At 32.4% G+C, this 16,547-nt stretch overlaps 4 protein-coding genes and 1 long non-coding RNA gene across 7 annotated transcripts; 3 read left to right on the top strand and 2 right to left on the bottom strand.

Moving 5' to 3' along the window:
- Positions 1 to 151: 151 nt before the first annotated feature.
- On the top strand, positions 152 to 2,346 carry LOC9307112 (ras-related protein RABC2a). 2 transcript variants are annotated; one of them, XM_021022536.1, is made up of 7 exons: positions 152 to 359; positions 728 to 916; positions 1,279 to 1,347; positions 1,438 to 1,503; positions 1,595 to 1,716; positions 1,803 to 1,931; positions 2,017 to 2,346. In XM_021022536.1, the coding sequence occupies exons 2-7, from the start codon at positions 781 to 783 to the stop codon at positions 2,125 to 2,127; spliced, it is 633 nt and encodes a 210-aa protein (XP_020878195.1). In that variant the 5' UTR covers positions 152 to 359; positions 728 to 780; the 3' UTR covers positions 2,128 to 2,346. The 2 variants fall into 2 exon arrangements, with proteins under 2 accessions (XP_020878195.1, XP_002873100.1); XM_002873054.2 differs by having other exon boundaries at positions 226 to 916.
- Positions 2,347 to 2,443: 97 nt separating this feature from the next.
- On the bottom strand, positions 2,444 to 4,605 carry LOC9307111 (ras-related protein RABE1d). 2 transcript variants are annotated; one of them, XM_021022535.1, is made up of 8 exons: positions 4,165 to 4,605; positions 3,837 to 3,909; positions 3,638 to 3,738; positions 3,408 to 3,473; positions 3,208 to 3,305; positions 3,071 to 3,133; positions 2,894 to 2,986; positions 2,444 to 2,791 (listed from the first exon to the last, which is right to left on the bottom strand). In XM_021022535.1, the coding sequence occupies exons 1-8, from the start codon at positions 4,235 to 4,237 to the stop codon at positions 2,708 to 2,710; spliced, it is 651 nt and encodes a 216-aa protein (XP_020878194.1). In that variant the 5' UTR covers positions 4,238 to 4,605; the 3' UTR covers positions 2,444 to 2,707. The 2 variants fall into 2 exon arrangements, with proteins under 2 accessions (XP_020878194.1, XP_002871041.1); XM_002870995.2 differs by having other exon boundaries at positions 3,833 to 3,909; positions 4,165 to 4,203.
- A 1,979-nt stretch (positions 4,606 to 6,584) lies between these two features.
- Positions 6,585 to 7,791, bottom strand: LOC9309168 (zinc finger protein ZAT5). The gene has a single exon (XM_002870994.2). It carries the CDS (start codon positions 7,579 to 7,581, stop codon positions 6,703 to 6,705), a length of 879 nt encoding a protein of 292 aa, XP_002871040.1. The 5' UTR covers positions 7,582 to 7,791; the 3' UTR covers positions 6,585 to 6,702.
- A 2,083-nt stretch (positions 7,792 to 9,874) lies between these two features.
- On the top strand, positions 9,875 to 11,559 carry LOC9309167 (mediator of RNA polymerase II transcription subunit 7a). The gene is made up of 6 exons (XM_002873053.2): positions 9,875 to 10,122; positions 10,266 to 10,403; positions 10,480 to 10,549; positions 10,792 to 10,958; positions 11,044 to 11,117; positions 11,249 to 11,559. The coding sequence occupies exons 2-6, from the start codon at positions 10,269 to 10,271 to the stop codon at positions 11,304 to 11,306; spliced, it is 504 nt and encodes a 167-aa protein (XP_002873099.1). The 5' UTR covers positions 9,875 to 10,122; positions 10,266 to 10,268; the 3' UTR covers positions 11,307 to 11,559.
- A 3,498-nt stretch (positions 11,560 to 15,057) lies between these two features.
- LOC9307110 lies at positions 15,058 to 16,440 on the top strand. Its single transcript, XR_002331465.1, has 3 exons — positions 15,058 to 15,848; positions 16,275 to 16,351; positions 16,429 to 16,440. It is a non-coding gene; the product is annotated as an uncharacterized LOC9307110 (long non-coding RNA).
- The last annotated feature ends 107 nt before the right edge of the window (positions 16,441 to 16,547 follow it).

The raw sequence follows: 16,547 nt of genomic DNA, 5'->3' as shown, positions 1-16,547 counted from the left end.
TAAAAATAAAAAATGAATTCCAACCACTTTTTCTAGGCGGTTTAATGAATCGTCTAATTTTTTATACTGTTTAAATTTGTTTGATTGTCTAAAAAAGTAAAAATAATGCTCATTCGCCTTTTACTATTCAGTAATTTTAAACGCTAAAAACCCAATCGTTTTGCCAATTGGTAGTCCACGAAAACGGTTAGCCTCCAACCGCAGTGGTTGACGATTCTTTTGTTTATGGCAATCGCAGCAGCGATTCCAAAACGCTAAACACACACGTCGACAAAAGAACCTGGAAACCAAAACAGAGACGTTTGAGTGAAGCAAAGTGTCGGAGAGAAGAAAGCAAAGAACAAACGTTACTGTCTCAGGTCTGTGTCTTGTCTTCTTCTTCAAAATCTCTCATTTACCAGTTCTCCTCTCTTTCTCCGTAAAGAATAAATCTTCCAGTTTCTTCATCACATTTCTTTTCCTTATTTTAATCTAAACATTTGTTTGCATCATTCACAGGCTAATAAAAATTCCCCCTTTTTCTTAGATCGCTACTACTTATAAAGTATATAGATAGAAACAAGTGTGCAGATAGATGTAATTATCAACGAGGAAGCATCATTATCATTATCATTATCATTATCATTATCATCATTACAGCTTCATAGATTCATATTTTTTTCTAAAAGTTTGCTTTTTTAGTAGTTGGTGGTTAAGTAGGATTTGATTTGATCGTCTAGAATTACAGATCGAGAAACAGGTGAGCGAGAGATTAAGCAAATTTGAGTTATTTTAGAGAAAATGGGATCTTCTTCTGGACAAAGTGGATACGATCTGTCTTTTAAGATCTTGTTGATTGGTGATTCTGGTGTTGGTAAAAGCAGTTTGCTTGTGAGCTTCATTTCCAGCTCCGTTGAAGATCTTGCTCCTACCATTGGTAAAATAGTTTTCTTTTAACTTGTTTTTCTCTTTGATGCTCGAGAAAAGGTCTCAGATTTTTGTCTTAAGAGCTGAAAATTGAGAATGAAGCTAAGTCATATCTTTTGTGCTTTGATTATTGATCAAATAGTAGTATTTCTATATATGGAAGAGCTTGTATCTGATGATCATCTGTCTAATTTGTGTGGAATGATCTTTGATCGAATTGCCACTGAAACAATCTTGACTTTTTAGTAAGACCCAGTTAGATACTTTCTGTCTGATAATCTAGCAGTCTGGTCTTGGTTTGGTTTAAGGAAATCTGTTTTGTCTGATCCTATTGGCATTTTATTGTTGTTTTAACATAATTATTACTCATAGGTGTTGATTTCAAGATCAAACAATTGACAGTAGGAGGGAAAAGACTAAAACTCACAATCTGGGACACAGGTGATTGATTCTATATTTGAGATTTTAAAAGTTTTAGGTTCCAAAGGAAACTAATGGTTCTGATAATATTCTCTGTTTTCTCATTGTTAGCTGGACAGGAACGGTTTAGAACACTGACGAGCTCTTACTATAGAGGCGCCCAAGGAATCATTCTGGGTAATGTCCATTAGCAATCAATCACAAGATTAAGACTTAAGAGATTTCTCTGTCTGTGAACTGCTTAGTCAATGTAACTTGGTGAATGCAGTTTATGATGTGACGAGAAGGGAGACATTTACAAACTTAGTAGATGTGTGGGGTAAGGAGATTGAGCTTTATTCCACAAACCAAGAATGTGTAAGGATGCTCGTTGGGAACAAAGTCGATAGAGTGAGTTGCAATCGAAATCACAAAGCTTTTTCCCAAAACACGGTTTGGTCATTCGAAATTTTTCTTGATGAAACATATGATTACAGGAATCTGAGAGAGGAGTTAGCAGAGAAGAAGGGATTGCTCTAGCAAAAGAACTCAACTGCATGTTTCTTGAGTGTAGTGCTAGAACTCGACAAAACGTGGAACAGTGTTTCGAAGAGTTGGCTTTGAAGGTAAGATCCTTAAACCCGCAAGGAAAAACAAAACAATTCGGAAAGAGAGATTTATATATAACATAGAATGAATGTGATGAAACAGATAATGGAGGTACCTAGTCTCTTGGAAGAAGGATCAAGTGCTGTGAAGAGAAACATCTTGAAGCAGAAACCAGAACACCAGACTAATACTCAATCCGGCTGTTGCAGCTAGTGACCCGGGTCGATGTTGCATATAAAAACTCGTATCTTTCTTTTGTGTATTGCAAACTGAACCTGATTCTTCTCTCTGCAGTTGCCTCTTTTGTGTGTAGAACGTAATGTAGCTTCAATGTAAATTTGTGGGATTACTTATATTTTTCTTTTGCTTCTGAAATGAGATTTGTGATAATAACATCATAATAGAATAAACCCCATCCAGTGTTTTCTTAAATCCGTGTGTTTATTTTGGCTCAAACTATGGATTCGAGTAGAGACAACATTCAAAGAGAATAAGATAAATCCTGATTTGAACAGTGAAGTCAGAGTCATACACACTACAACAGTTTCATTTTTCATAAATTCAAAGTCTTTGTAACATAGTTTTTTGACCAACATAGTCTTCCATATCAGGAAGATCATTGTACAGGAATTATGGAGATAACAAATTAGACATAACGATCACAACCATCAATGAGATTTCCTACTCGTTCTAGGCAACACCATGCGAATTATCTCTGATTTGAGACGTAAGAGATGAAAAAGATGGCCAGATATTAAAAAACCGGTGCAGGCGAAAAAGAGCAATCATACTCCTAAACGTAACTACAGCAAGCTGACTTCTCGGCTGTAGAAGAAGATGAGGCAGTATCTTGTTTAGTGATCTTGATGCCTTGGGGCTGCAAAGCAACAAGAGCAGTACATATATTAATTACTCAGCTATAATCTCGGTATGACAATATGAAGATCGAGTATTACTGGTTGATTCCTGCAGTTCTTACCTCTGCTTTTGTATCGGTTTCTGTCAATCTTTGTTTTATGTCTTTTGCGATTGAAAGGAAAACATTTTCGACATTGAGGTTTGTTTTTGCACTCTGCAACAATTGTAATCACATCAGTAATCTCAAGAGAATATTAATGAAAAACAGCAGACATGTTCTGTTTTTTATCTAGCTCACCGTCTCAAAGAATTTGATTCCATACTCATCAGCCAAAGCTTGGCCCTTTGATGTTGGAACAGCCTGAAGAAGAAGATCACAAATCAGTACAGTAAAACTAAAGTCTTGAAAGTAAGTATGCACTAAAAATAACTTACCCTTTTGCTTTCATCCATATCAGCTTTGTTACCAACCAAGATTTTGTTGACATTATCTGAGGCATGTTGCTCAATGTTCTTCATCCAGTTCCTAATATCTGTTGAACCAATCATGTTCAGTTGCCACAAGTCTCACAATCCGATTTTCTCAATGTCATTGCAAAATAGTAACAAGACCAACAGAGAAGTAAAAGACATACTGTTGAAAGACGACTCATCCGTAACATCGTAGACAAGCAATATACCCATCGCTCCCCTGTAATACGCTGCAAGTAAAATAACAGGACCAAAACGCTTTAAAGGAAACTGCAGAAACAGATGAACTGTCTTTGACTTCATAAAAGTATGGAAACACTCAAGTTATCATCAAGACAAGACTAGAGAATCAATCAACCGATGCAACAACGTTAAAAAGTCCATCTTCTCTTACCTGTAGTAATAGTTCTGAAACGTTCTTGACCAGCAGTGTCCCATATCTGCAATTTGATACGCTTCCCATCAAGTTCAACAGTTCTTATCTTGAAGTCAATTCTGTAAATTAAAAAAAGCCAAAGTAGTAGTAAAACACAAACTTAGACAACAAACAACAACATTTAGACACATCTTGAAGTAAACAGAAGAAGACATACCCAATGGTAGTAATGAAACTTGTAGTGAAAGTATCATCAGAGAATCGAAGTAACAAACAACTCTTCCCCACACCTGAAACATACATATACACACATAAAGCTAAAAACAAACAATTTAACACAAAAAGAAGTACTTTTGTCAACGAATTCCAAGATTTTTTCCACTACTAGTAGTAATCAGCATAAACAAACCAAAATCATAAAGCCCTAATTAAGATCGGAAAAAAACTGACACGAAAAGATTTACTTCAGAAAATGAAATCAGACCCTTTTTGAGTTTTTTCTTCTAATTGCTAATTTATCACAGAACATAGAAAACGAAGCTAACCGCTATCGCCGATGAGAAGAAGCTTGATGAGGTAATCATAGTCAGAACGAGCTCTTGCCGGCGCAACCGCCATCGCAGAGAAGAGAAAAAAGCTCACTAATTTATTGATCTCTTTGCTTCTCCGCAGAAACTAAACACAACTCTGCTTCTTCTTCTTCTTCTTTTTTTTCCGACGAAAGATTGAAATTTTATTTCTGGAGACAGCGAAAAAAGGAAAAAGCTAATGGAATGCTTCCTTCCAATGTCGCTCGCTGAAGAAAACAAGTTGATTATTTTGCTGTATAATATTTTCATGTTTTATACTTTTTAGAACCGAAACTTTCAATATTTCAAATTGACCCCATAACTAATTTTGGTTAAGAGAATGAACTTATCAAGTTCTCAAATAAGAGGTTTCTAATCCGGTTTACACCTAAAATCCGATATGTAATTGAATGGAATATGAGTTTTTTTTTTCCTTTACAACAAACCGTAAATCAAACGAGTTAAATACCTTTATTTCTTTACTTTTGTTATAAATACTTTAACCGGAATTAAAATTAAATCAAACCAAACCGGATAATACTCAATCTAAGAACCGGTTTACATACTCATATCTAGGACTAGAGGTTGCTTAGTGGTTTGAAATTTAAATGGACAAAGTCAAAATTTATAAATGGTAGAGTGAAGAGAGTAAAACAATTGGGGTGGTTGTATGACATTTAGGAAAGTTCAGGGGGAAGAAAAAAAGGTTGGTTAGATATGATCAAGTGCGGTCGGTCTACTGTACAACAGAAAGATAATGGAGTTTAAGGTGAGCTGTCAAGCAGTTAGTGGGTGAAAACGGTTCCTTCGCTGTATATACGTCGTACACTAGCGTAATCCAGCAAAGTATCCAATCATGCCAGAGCCTCTGTTACATGTGGCATGGTTCAAGAAAAAGTCAAATTATATATTCACATATCTCTTAATCAAATTAAGTCGATGTTTTTTTTTTTTTTTAATAATCCACTATCTATATACATCCACATCGTTCAGTATATTATTTATGAATGTTACTACATGAATGTCTTGTGATATAAATACATTCATCTACTCTGTATAAGTTTTTTAATAATCCACTATCTGTATACATTCATAAATATAGTCTTACGAATTCAACATTGAATTTGTCACGCCTCTTTGCGTAAAATGATGTATAAACGCCGTATAAGATTTTATTTTCAAGATAATTCATAATAGTGAAACATTATTATTTTATCCCACCCAAGTGAATGAGTAATCGTTGTCAATTACTCTACATGGGCTCGATGTTTTGATTTATTACAGATTTAGATAGACAGTTTGTAATTGTATACTATCAATTAAAAATGCGACAAGGACAGCATTAGTTATAAGTCTCACCGACGTTTATGTTAAAAATTAACTAAACATAGTGCTATTACTTTAAATGGATAAAATTTTGAGGGCACCACTCTCGTTTTCCATTTTATGTTCTGAGCTTTTCGGAGCGATTATGGTTTTTCTTTCCACAATTTCAGTGGAGATAAAATGCATTATCTAATCCAATGTACTTATAGAAGACATCGTCAATCACAATACCTCTTTTTATATCATTCGTTTTCGAACTTCCTTTATTTCTGTTTAAATGTTGGGAATATTCATTCGTTTTGTTAGTAGTAAGAAGTTGCACTTTCTCTACATGCTCTTATTTTCAAAAGAAAGGCAGAGATGAGTCATTGACGAGTCATAGACTATATAAAGACATAACATGATCGATACAAAGATACCATTATACCATTAATGGTACGTAGAGCTCCTATTTCTAGAAGTGTTGTAGCATATATCAAATCACTAAGTTTGTAACAGTTATAGTACTATATATTAGTTTCCCATACTACATAACATGATCATGAAGATTCGTTTGTTACTACATGAATGTCTTGTGATATATGTCCAAATTCTCAAGACATCGGTCAGTATATTATTGTATTTTCTAGTAAAAAACACATTCGATCATCAAAATTTTCCATATTAATCGAAGCTAGGATCAAGTCACATCTACTGTATACTTCAACGTTGGACTCTCTAAACACGCTTTCAATCCGATTTTTAACGAGTTTTTGTATATTACTCTAGATATATATGTAGTCTTTTGATTTACTCTAATGAAAATGATATATGTATTATTATATTAGAAAGAATCTGAAAAAACACGAAAAACCCCAAACGGAAGTGAAGTGTATCCAAAGGAGTTAGTGGCGGCTAACAAACGAAGTGACTTTATGCGAAAGTCATCGTCACATGCTTCTTCCGTTCTCCAAGGAACATCCTCAGCATCTTTCATCATTCTCCCAAAGTTAAGTATTATGTACATACTTATATATTATTGTGTATATATAGATGATTAGAAATGTGCTAAATTATGGAGCAATGAGTAGTTTCAAAGAATGAAATAATTTGAAGTTAATTCAATCAATGTCAAATTACAAGAATGAATAGACAATATTAATAAGAGAAGGGTTAATGTAATAAAAAGTAATTACAAGAACTACTTAATTAGTGATGACAATCAATCAAAGAATTGGACGCTGCCGCGAAGAGAAGAATCTGATCTTTGGACGCAAATGCGAATTTTGGTTTCTCGCAGCATCGTTCAGCTTCTGGTGCTGGAAGATTCAGATCTAACTGGAGAAAGTTCTTTGGCCGTATAGATTCTTCATGGTGATGATGACTTGATGATGATATTGCTGTTTTGATTGTTGAACTAGCGTTTGCGTTTATTGTTAAACCTCTATGTCTCCTCATATGACCTCCTAAGGCTTGTCCTGAAGAAAACTCGGCCTTACAGATTGAACATTCATGTGTTTTCTCCGGTTTCTTGGTACCATCATTGCTAGTTACTTGTAGAGAAAGAAAGCTTCCTACGGCTCCAACTTCCACAGTTTCAATCATAGACGCAGACGCAGTTTTCTTCTCGTCGCATTTGAAAACGCTAGCTCCAAGTTTTGGCTTCTTGTGGCTAGCCCTGTGCCCTCCTAGTGCTTGAAACGAGTGGAAGCTTTTATCACACGTTTTGCATTGGTAAACACCGTCTAGCCCTAACCCTAGAGAAGCCACCGGTTTCTTGTTGCTAAAGAAACCCATTCTCTGCATCGACAAATCATCGCTACTGCTCTTTGCTTGATGTCCTTGCGACAACAACATCAGACAATTCGCCATATCTTCATCTTCGTCGGTAGCTCCTCGGAATTCTACTTCACCAGCAGCTTCTTCTTCTTTTACCTCTACTGATGATCGTTCACCGCTACAAACGCTGGATACTGCAGCTCCGTTCATCATAAGAGGAGACGCAGAACGCTGACGTTTGGTGCGTTTGCCCTTGATGAGGAGAACAAGACGCGCGTGGTCTCCACTCTCCTCAAGAACACTTGTCATGATCCCTCCGTTTTTTGATTGGCTCTCTGTATTATCAAGAACACGAGATCGTATATGTATTTATGGAGAGAAGTATCAAAGAGTGTTTGGTGGGTTTGGTTTATATGTCTAAGTATTTATATATATATTTATGTATGTGGTTGTATTTGTTTATACACACAGTACTCTTGTGTGTGTGTATATATATAATGAAATGGGTAAGAGAAAAGATGAGAAAAGAAGCAAACCCCAAATAACTTTTGGTGAAGGATTCCTTTCTGGAAGTTTTGGTTTGCAAGCCTGGAACCACTTGTTGTTCTCTTCTTGTTTTTATTTTTCCCTTTCAATTTTTTAAATTATATTCTCTTTTTTTGGTTAACTTTTGTTTTGCTTGTCTTATGAATCACATAAATTTTTTATGATTATTTAATAACTTTTTATTAGTATTTTTCTTAAGTTAAATACTCATAAGTGTCCTTATAAATTCCATAGACACACATTAGTATTGCTAGTAAAAAAAATGTGGATTCAATGTCAGCACTAATCTTAGAAGATGTTTTTTTCTTTCTGATAAGGAAATTAAATCTGTCTTTTCTGTTCAAGAAGGTGTCATTCTACAATTTGAGTATACTTTTTTATTATAAAAAAAATGGACTGCAATTTTTGACACTTGGAATGTAAATATGTCACTCAATTTTTGACATTAAGAAGAAATCAAACTGGATTGCGTATTCTAAATATGTCACTCAATTTATTTATTGATTTTTTTTCTTTCAATTCTACATTATCATTAACTAAAATCCTAAAACTTTATAAATAACAATCTACAGTCCACATGTTTATTGATGGTTTAAGTCATCCACAAGTAGTTTCAACACGCAACACAGTACCACAACACACACAATTCAATGAGCAGCAAATTACAAATTTCTACACACTTAAATTGACGTACTGTAATACATTACATTTAAGATTTGAAGCCAACTATGATATATATAAGCTATTAAAATGCAAATTTAACTTGAAAATAAGTCGACTTCTAATTTGTTTATCAATACGACTAATCATTGTGGATTTATGTACACTGAACTTAACTTGCTGATTAAATAATTAAGTTAATTGATTGGAAAGTAAAAGGCAATCGAATTTTGGGGTCGAGCAGTTCATGTGCAGTTGAGCCAACCCACAATTACACAACACACAATTATGAATCATGATCCTAGTTATGTACAATATTTAATTATAATATCACTCCCTATGTTTGCGCCTCTTTCTAAGAAACATTGATTTTTATTTTGGTCATCCAATTATTTGATCAAACCATTATTTATCTTGTGATTAGCTAATAATATGTATTCGGTGAAGTAACCTCCCTTATAGTAGTTTGTTAAATATTTTGTAATAATGTGTAACTGTAGTCTAGGTCTTTGTAGTATACCAATAACTCGGTGGCAGCAATCTATAAAATTCAGAAAACATGTTTTTTAATATTCGTTCAACATAATTCGATAGAAAATTCTGCAAAAGTAAGCAAAATAATGAGTTTCTTAGAGCTGGATTGATATATATCCAACTTTTTACTTATTCAACTCTATATTACACATTAGTTGTCTTTGGCTCTCTATGATTATTTCTTGCTAACGTGTTACTATACATATAATAGATTATTAAGAAGAATATTTTTGAGTGTATTGTGAAGCTAGTATCACAATATTAAAATCATATAGTATTTAAAATAATCGAATGTAGGAGGAATTGATTTTTAAGTCTTGGCGTCGAGGATTGTGTGTGTATGTGAAAGAGAAAGAGAGAATTGCTTGGCCGCCAAAAGAAGCCATTACTTGCCAACTATCTAGCTTCACTACTCACCCTAAGCAAAGCATATATACTTTTTTTTTATTCATCAACATAATTAGTCACGCATCATATATTCATCACCATCCTAACAAAACCGTTTTTGCAAGACTTGTCAGAAACCGTTAAGTAGTGGTTGCAACTTGCAAGGATCACCTAGACAAAGAGTATTGGACATTACCAATGTTTGTTATAATTATTTACTAGCTGCTCAACATATGTTTAGTTATATTTACATCGGGATACAAATAGGTATATTTCATTTACTCAAGTTCTGTTCTATTACCGGATAAAATTTATACCGAAACTTTCACAATTGAATTCCAATATTTTATAAACATTTTTCTTCTGTCATTTAAAACATATAAATGGTTCATATAGAGATGGAACAGAATCTTCCCCCATAGCAAATCCCCTCAACAGCTCTAGAAGACTAGAAATATGTTTATGCTTCACGAGGAATATTTAGGACTATATGGGCTTAGCGCAGGCATGAACTAAATTCAAGGCCCAAATGATTTTGCATTAAACCGAACCGTTCGATGGAACCAATTTAAACCAAGAATATTTACGAGAAACCCAAACCATTATTGTCACTTGTTTTTTCCTCTTGCTCTGAGCCATCGTCTTCTCCAGAGCTAACATCAAAAAAGCTTCTTCGATCTTCTTCCTCGTGTGGTTTCCATTTCGATTCTTCATTCCGAAAAGGTTCGTGTCTATGTTAAAACCCAGTTTCTCCCTTTTAATTGATCATTCGAACGAAATCTTAGATTTGGGATTGAATCGTTCGTTGCATCGATTAGAAACCCTAATTTTAGGAATCTGTTACTGATTTTGCTTAGTTTGTACAGACAATGGCTACAGCTACGTATCCACCTCCTCCACCGTATTACAGACTCTACAAGGATTACTCAGAAAACCCTAATTCTGCTCCTGAACCTCATCCTCCCATTGAAGGCACCTACGTTTGTTTCGGAGGCAACTATACTGTGAGAGATTCCTTCACATTTTCCCCTCTTTAAAATCTTCATCTTCATGGGTTTTAACAATTCTTTTGGTTAGTAGACGGAGGATGTTCTTCCGAGCTTAGAAGAACAAGGAGTGCCTCAACTTTATCCCAAAGATTCTAATGTTGGTATGTCATTTTCCTAACTCTGTGATATCAAACTCAAAATGAAATTGCTATTGGCTTTCTTGTGTATGGTATGTCATTTCTTCTAGCTTTGTGAATCATACTCAAAATCCAATTGCTATTGGCTTTCTTGTGTATGGTTTTGTTCAGTCCCTTAATTGGAATCATGAGCTCATTTGCAAGTTATGTTCTTTGAAAGTGCCTCTTTGTTTCGTTGAAGAAAGTTTTTAAATATCTTTGTGTAGATTATAAGAAGGAACTCAGGTCACTGAATAGAGAACTACAGTTACATATATTGGAGCTTGCTGATGTTCTTGTTGATAGACCTTCTCAATATGCAAAGAGGATTGGTGAAATTTCTTCAATCTTCAAGAATTTGCATCACCTTCTCAATTCCTTGAGGCCTCACCAAGTAAAGAAGATCCCATCTTTGTTTTATTTACAACATTGGTTTCATTGGTTTTTGTTTCATTGTTTTGATCTTATCTTATGTCCAGGCGAGAGCAACGCTTATTCACATTATGGAACTTCAAATTCAACAGAGGAAACAAGCTGTGGAGGACATTAAGAGGTTTGTATATGCTTTTTTTAAGTTCCGTCTTAGTGGTGTGCCAATATCAATCTATCATATGTTTAAAAATTCTTCAGAAGCTTTTTAGTAGTTCTTATGATGGGTCCGTTTGATGTTTTGGTTGTGTGCAGGAGAAGAGAAGAAGCACAACGACTTCTAAAGGATGCTTTCGTCACTTTGGATGGATAATAAAGTGTTGCTTTTTTTAACCCATTTTGTGTAAATTAGCGCTAATAATAACCTTTGCCCTCGAAACTCATTTTGATTGTGTTTAATTTGGCAATCAACCAATACACTGTAAGATCCTGTGTGTGTGTGTGTGTGAGAGAGAGAGAGAGAGAGAGAGAGAGAGAGAGAGAGAGAGAGAGAGAGAGAGAGAGAGAGAGAGAGAGAGAGACAGACGTGTGCAATCTCGCGATTCAACAAGTAAGCAGTGTGGTTACTTCTCTTGATACTAATTGAAGTAACGGCAAAAGTTTCTCTAGTTTAGTTTAGATGGTGAGGAGTAAAACATAGATTTAGTAAGCCTCAAACTTGGAATTAAACAGACGATCAAAAGTATGCACTTAATTTTGTTCATGAGCGTGTAACACAAAGCTACACTAAGAAGTATTACATGAGAATACTCTCAAAATTCTGGCAACTCTTTCCACGAGCTAGTAGAAAGATTTAGAGGTTGTCATGTGTGTCAAATATCCTAAGTCATGCACATCTCCTAAGTGTATATGACTTTTCTTTCATTGGTCAATAATAATAATTGGTGGTTAATGGGGGTGTAGCTCTAATAATTGGTGGTTAATGGGGGTGTAGCTCTAGCTTTAAATATATATTAAAATAAAACAATTTCCTACAGAATAATTTATGGTCTAGTGGTTATCACTCCGCGGTACCGAGGATTTCCGGGTTCGATTCTCCATAGCGTTTCCCCAATTGCTTTTTCAATTGCTTTGGAATTAGAAGACTAAAGATTTCTCGCTCCCTTATTTAACCTTTTAATGGTCTTTAAATTGGCTGATCAAAATCACAGCGTCAAATTATAAAAAAATGTTAATTCCAAAACAAATCCAGCAATAAATCAGTAGTTATTAGTTCATTTTTTTTAAGGGTTAAATCTATACTATATAAAAGTCGAGGCTGTAAGCTCCTGAGACTGTCCACATAGGATTTTAAACAACCACTCACGATTAGACACCTCACTGATTAACATATTTTGATTCTGATAATTTTCTATTTAAAAGTTTTCGTAAAAAGGAAAAAAAAAACAATAAAAGAGATATTTCAAAATATGGAAATATTTCTAATTATAATCTTGTGTTATTTAAAAACAAATATAAATAATCAAAATTTAAAGTTTTAATTTTTTAAAGATTATTAAATTTATAAAAGAAATATCTAAAAATATGAAACAATTCTGAATATAAATTTTGTCAAAAAAAAGAGAAATATTTGAAAATATGGAAATATTTTAAATTATAATCTTGTTTTAAATAAAAAACATAATATAAATAATCAAAATGTAAAGTTTTGATTTCTTAAAGATTATTAAATTTATTTATCTTTACTATATAAAGGTCGAAGCTATAAGCTTCTCATGCCGTCCACGTGGGATTTTAAACCACCAATCGCGATTTGCCATCTCAGTAGTTAACAAATTTTGATTCGAAGCCATAAGCTTCTTAGACCGTCCGCATAGGATTTTAAACGACCAATCGTGGGGTGCCATCTCGCTAATTAACATTTTTTAGATTCTAATAATTTTCTGTATTAAGATTTTTGTAAAAATGGATAAAAGTAACATATGAAAATAAGATAAATATATAGAAATATAGAAAATTTTCTTAATATAAATTTTGTTCAAAAATATATAATATAAAATAATCAAATGTAAAGTATTATTTTTTCTAAAAGTTTAGTATATTATAAACGAAAATATTTAAAATATGGAAACTATTCTAAATATAAATTTTTAGTTAATCACAATAGCTTTCTGAATATAAATTTTGAATAGATTATTAAATTTATAAACGAAATATCTAAAAATATGAAACAATTCTGAATATAATTTTGTCAAAAAAAAGAGAAATATTTGAAAATATGGAAATATTTTAAATTATAATCTTGTGTTATATAAAAACATAATATAAATAATCAAAATGTAAAGTTTTGATTTCTTAAAGATTATTAAATTGATTTATCTATACTATATAAAGGTCGAGGCTATAAGCTTCTGATGCCATCCACGTGGGATTTTAAACCACCAGTCGCGATTTGCCTTCTCATTTGTTAACATATTTTAATTCGAAGTCATAAGCTTATGAGACCGTCCACGTAGGAATTTAAACGACCAATCGTGGTGTGCCATCTCGCTAATCAACATTTTTAGATTCTAATAATTTTCTATATTAAGATTTTTGTAAAAATGGATAAAAGTAACATATGAAAATAAGATAAATATATAGAAATATAAAAGAATTTCTTAATATAAATTTTGTACAAAAATATATAATATAAAATAATCAAATGTAAAGTTTTATTTTTCTAAGAGTTTATTATATTATAAACAAAAATATTTAAAATATAAAATATTCTAAATATAAAATTTTTAGTTAATCAAAATAGCATTCTCATTAATTTAATATCTTTACATTTTATTTATTAGATAAAATAAATATTTGTGAAAAAGGAAAGAAAAACAATATTTGGGATTTAAAATGACCAATCACGGTTAGGCATCTCGCTATTTAATATTTTTTAAAGTCACATTAATTAATATTTTTAAATTCTAATATTTTCTATATTAAGATATTTATGAAAAGGAAAACAATGATAGATATGTAAAGAAGAGAAATGTAAAATGTTGAAAACAACATATGGAAATAAGAATAATGTAAAATTTAGTTATTAGAATATATATAAAATAATTTCTTAGATTAAGAATACTTGTGCATGGTAGATGTGCTAATGGGAATAGAGAATGACACAAAGACAATGAGTTCTTGCAAAAAGATAGAAAGAGTGATAGCTCTAAAAATAATTGTGAAGACGGAAATTCATACTCATATTGAAAAGAATGAGAGAAAAATATGAGTTGTTAAAAAGAAAGTATATATATTTTTTATAGAATCTTATTTTAAAAGAGTTATACTAACTAATGCAGTGAAGATAGACAAAAAAAAATAGTGAATTTGCGCATACCAAAATGAGAAAGTCATCGAACTATGTCCCCTTACAACAATTTATTTTATGAGATTCAGCCAAAACGTCGTACATGAAAAGACCCAATCATCCAAATTATCTAAAGCTAAAGAAAGAGCTATTAAACAAAAATATGTTTTTTTAATAAATGTTGTAAAGACCTAAAAATTGTAAAAGAGTTTTTTTTTTAATTGTGTATTTAAATTGAACTATTTTCCATGGTAATTTTAAAATTCAAAGAATTTAAACTATTAACAATAAGTAGCCATATAAAAACATATATTTCAAAATTTTAATAAATATTATTATTTACAAAAAAATTTACTAAAAGTATTAAATGTAGCGTGGGTGTAGAACCTAGTAAGGAAGTAAGAATATTCAAAATTAAGAATTTATCATTAATATATATACCTGTCCAAGAAAGGAATGTATTGTTAGTATTATTTAAATCTTGCCATAAGTTAAACAAGACGATATTGCAAAATAATTTATCATTAATTCTCTCTTATCGGCGGATTTTAATGTCTGTGGTTCGATCTTCCTCAGCACAAGACTATAATATTCTTGTTTCCTTATATAAACCCTTTTGTCATTTTTAATGTTTCAAATTGGCTTATAAAAACCGTCTCACTACCTTTTTAATGTTTTAAATTGGCTAATAAGAATATATAAGAAAAACTTATATATATATATATATATATATATATATATATATATATATATATAGATATTTTTGAATGGGATCCACACTAATCTCATCTATAGATTCAAGAAATTAAGCTTAACCAAAGTTGGAGAGAAAAAAAAAACATATCACAAGTAGAATTTGAGAAACAGTATTTTAAATATTTATCAAACGGTTAATCCTAAACATCTAAATACTGTTTAGGAGTATTAATTAAATCTTGCCCAAGACTATTTTCGGAAAATTTGTTGACTTAAATCTGTAAGCAGAATATCAAATAATATAAAGAATTGACAGCGGCGTAATCAGGGAAATCATAGTTTAGGTCCTAAACTTTAGGAGTATCAAAAGATTTAATTGTCATGATTAATATCAATAATTTGTTTTTCAAAAGTATGAATTGAAATAAATACAAACACCTTTTGAACAAAAAAGAAAAGAAAAGAATAATAAATACATACACCTTGCCCAAGAAAGTAACGCACCAGTCGTTGTTAATGTTAATTAAACCATGCCGTAATACAGAAGTCGTCGAAGACTATTTTCCGTAATTTATTATTCAGCTACCGAGATCCATCTTATTTTATTAATTTAAAATAAAAGGAAATAATTTAAAATGGTGGATATTTAAACGAAGGAGTCTCCCGAATAGTTATTTTTTTGAAAAGTATTTCCTCTTTTGGTTTAGTTTTTTCACTCTCTTCCCTCCGACGGGACTTTCTTCTTCGAGAGGATGGAAGCGATTTCTGGTTCCGTTAGAAAGCTTATTTTTTTACTATTTTTTCACACATATATAATGTCTCAGTTAGATCTAGGGCAACCTCTCCTTCATTTTTCAATTGACGGCAAAGGTGAGTTCTTTCATCTCTCTGGTGTCTCTGTTTTGGGTTGATGTTCTTGTGTGCTTCAATTTCTAGCTGTTAATCTAAAAATGAATGTGGGTTTGGTGGTTTGAATCTGTTAGACTCTTGATTTGCATTTACCTATCAGTCTCTTCTTCTTCGATTGGTTTTTACTTTCAAGATAAATATGTCTCTGTTTAGTTTCAAGCTGAATATATGAGAGATCGTTGAAATGATTAATTTCTAGGAATTGTTGAAATGTAGGATTCATTGCAAAACATCTCTGGTTCAGATTTGTATGCTTCAGTTTTTATCTGTTATCGATATGTGTATGGGTTTGTTATGTCTGGTAGATTCAAGGGAACAAGAGTTCTTCTATCTCATTTGGTTTGGTTGTTTAATTCATGTGTGATTTATTGGTTGTGAAAAGTGCAGAACCAGCATCCCTCCAGGAACTTCCTGTGTTGATTATCCTTGCTCTTAGATTTAACGGAACGAGATTCTGGTAACAGGTGAGTTCTATAAACTCCTTAGTGTTGGTTTTCTTGTTTAATTCGTGAGACTAGTAATAGCTGCTTGCTTGATTCAGGTTTCATGGCAAAAGACAGATCCTATTGGTCTCATCGACAACAGCGTCCAAAACTTCTCCGAAAGGTCTTGTATCAAGTATGGGATGCATGCTGGGCAATTGCTCCAGCAAGACATTTA

Source organism: Arabidopsis lyrata, assembly GCF_000004255.2.
Source record: "Arabidopsis lyrata subsp. lyrata unplaced genomic scaffold ARALYscaffold_6, whole genome shotgun sequence".
Taxonomy (NCBI): domain Eukaryota; kingdom Viridiplantae; phylum Streptophyta; class Magnoliopsida; order Brassicales; family Brassicaceae; genus Arabidopsis; species Arabidopsis lyrata.
Note: the sequence above shows the minus strand (reverse complement) of the source record. Positions and strands in the feature narration are given on the sequence as shown.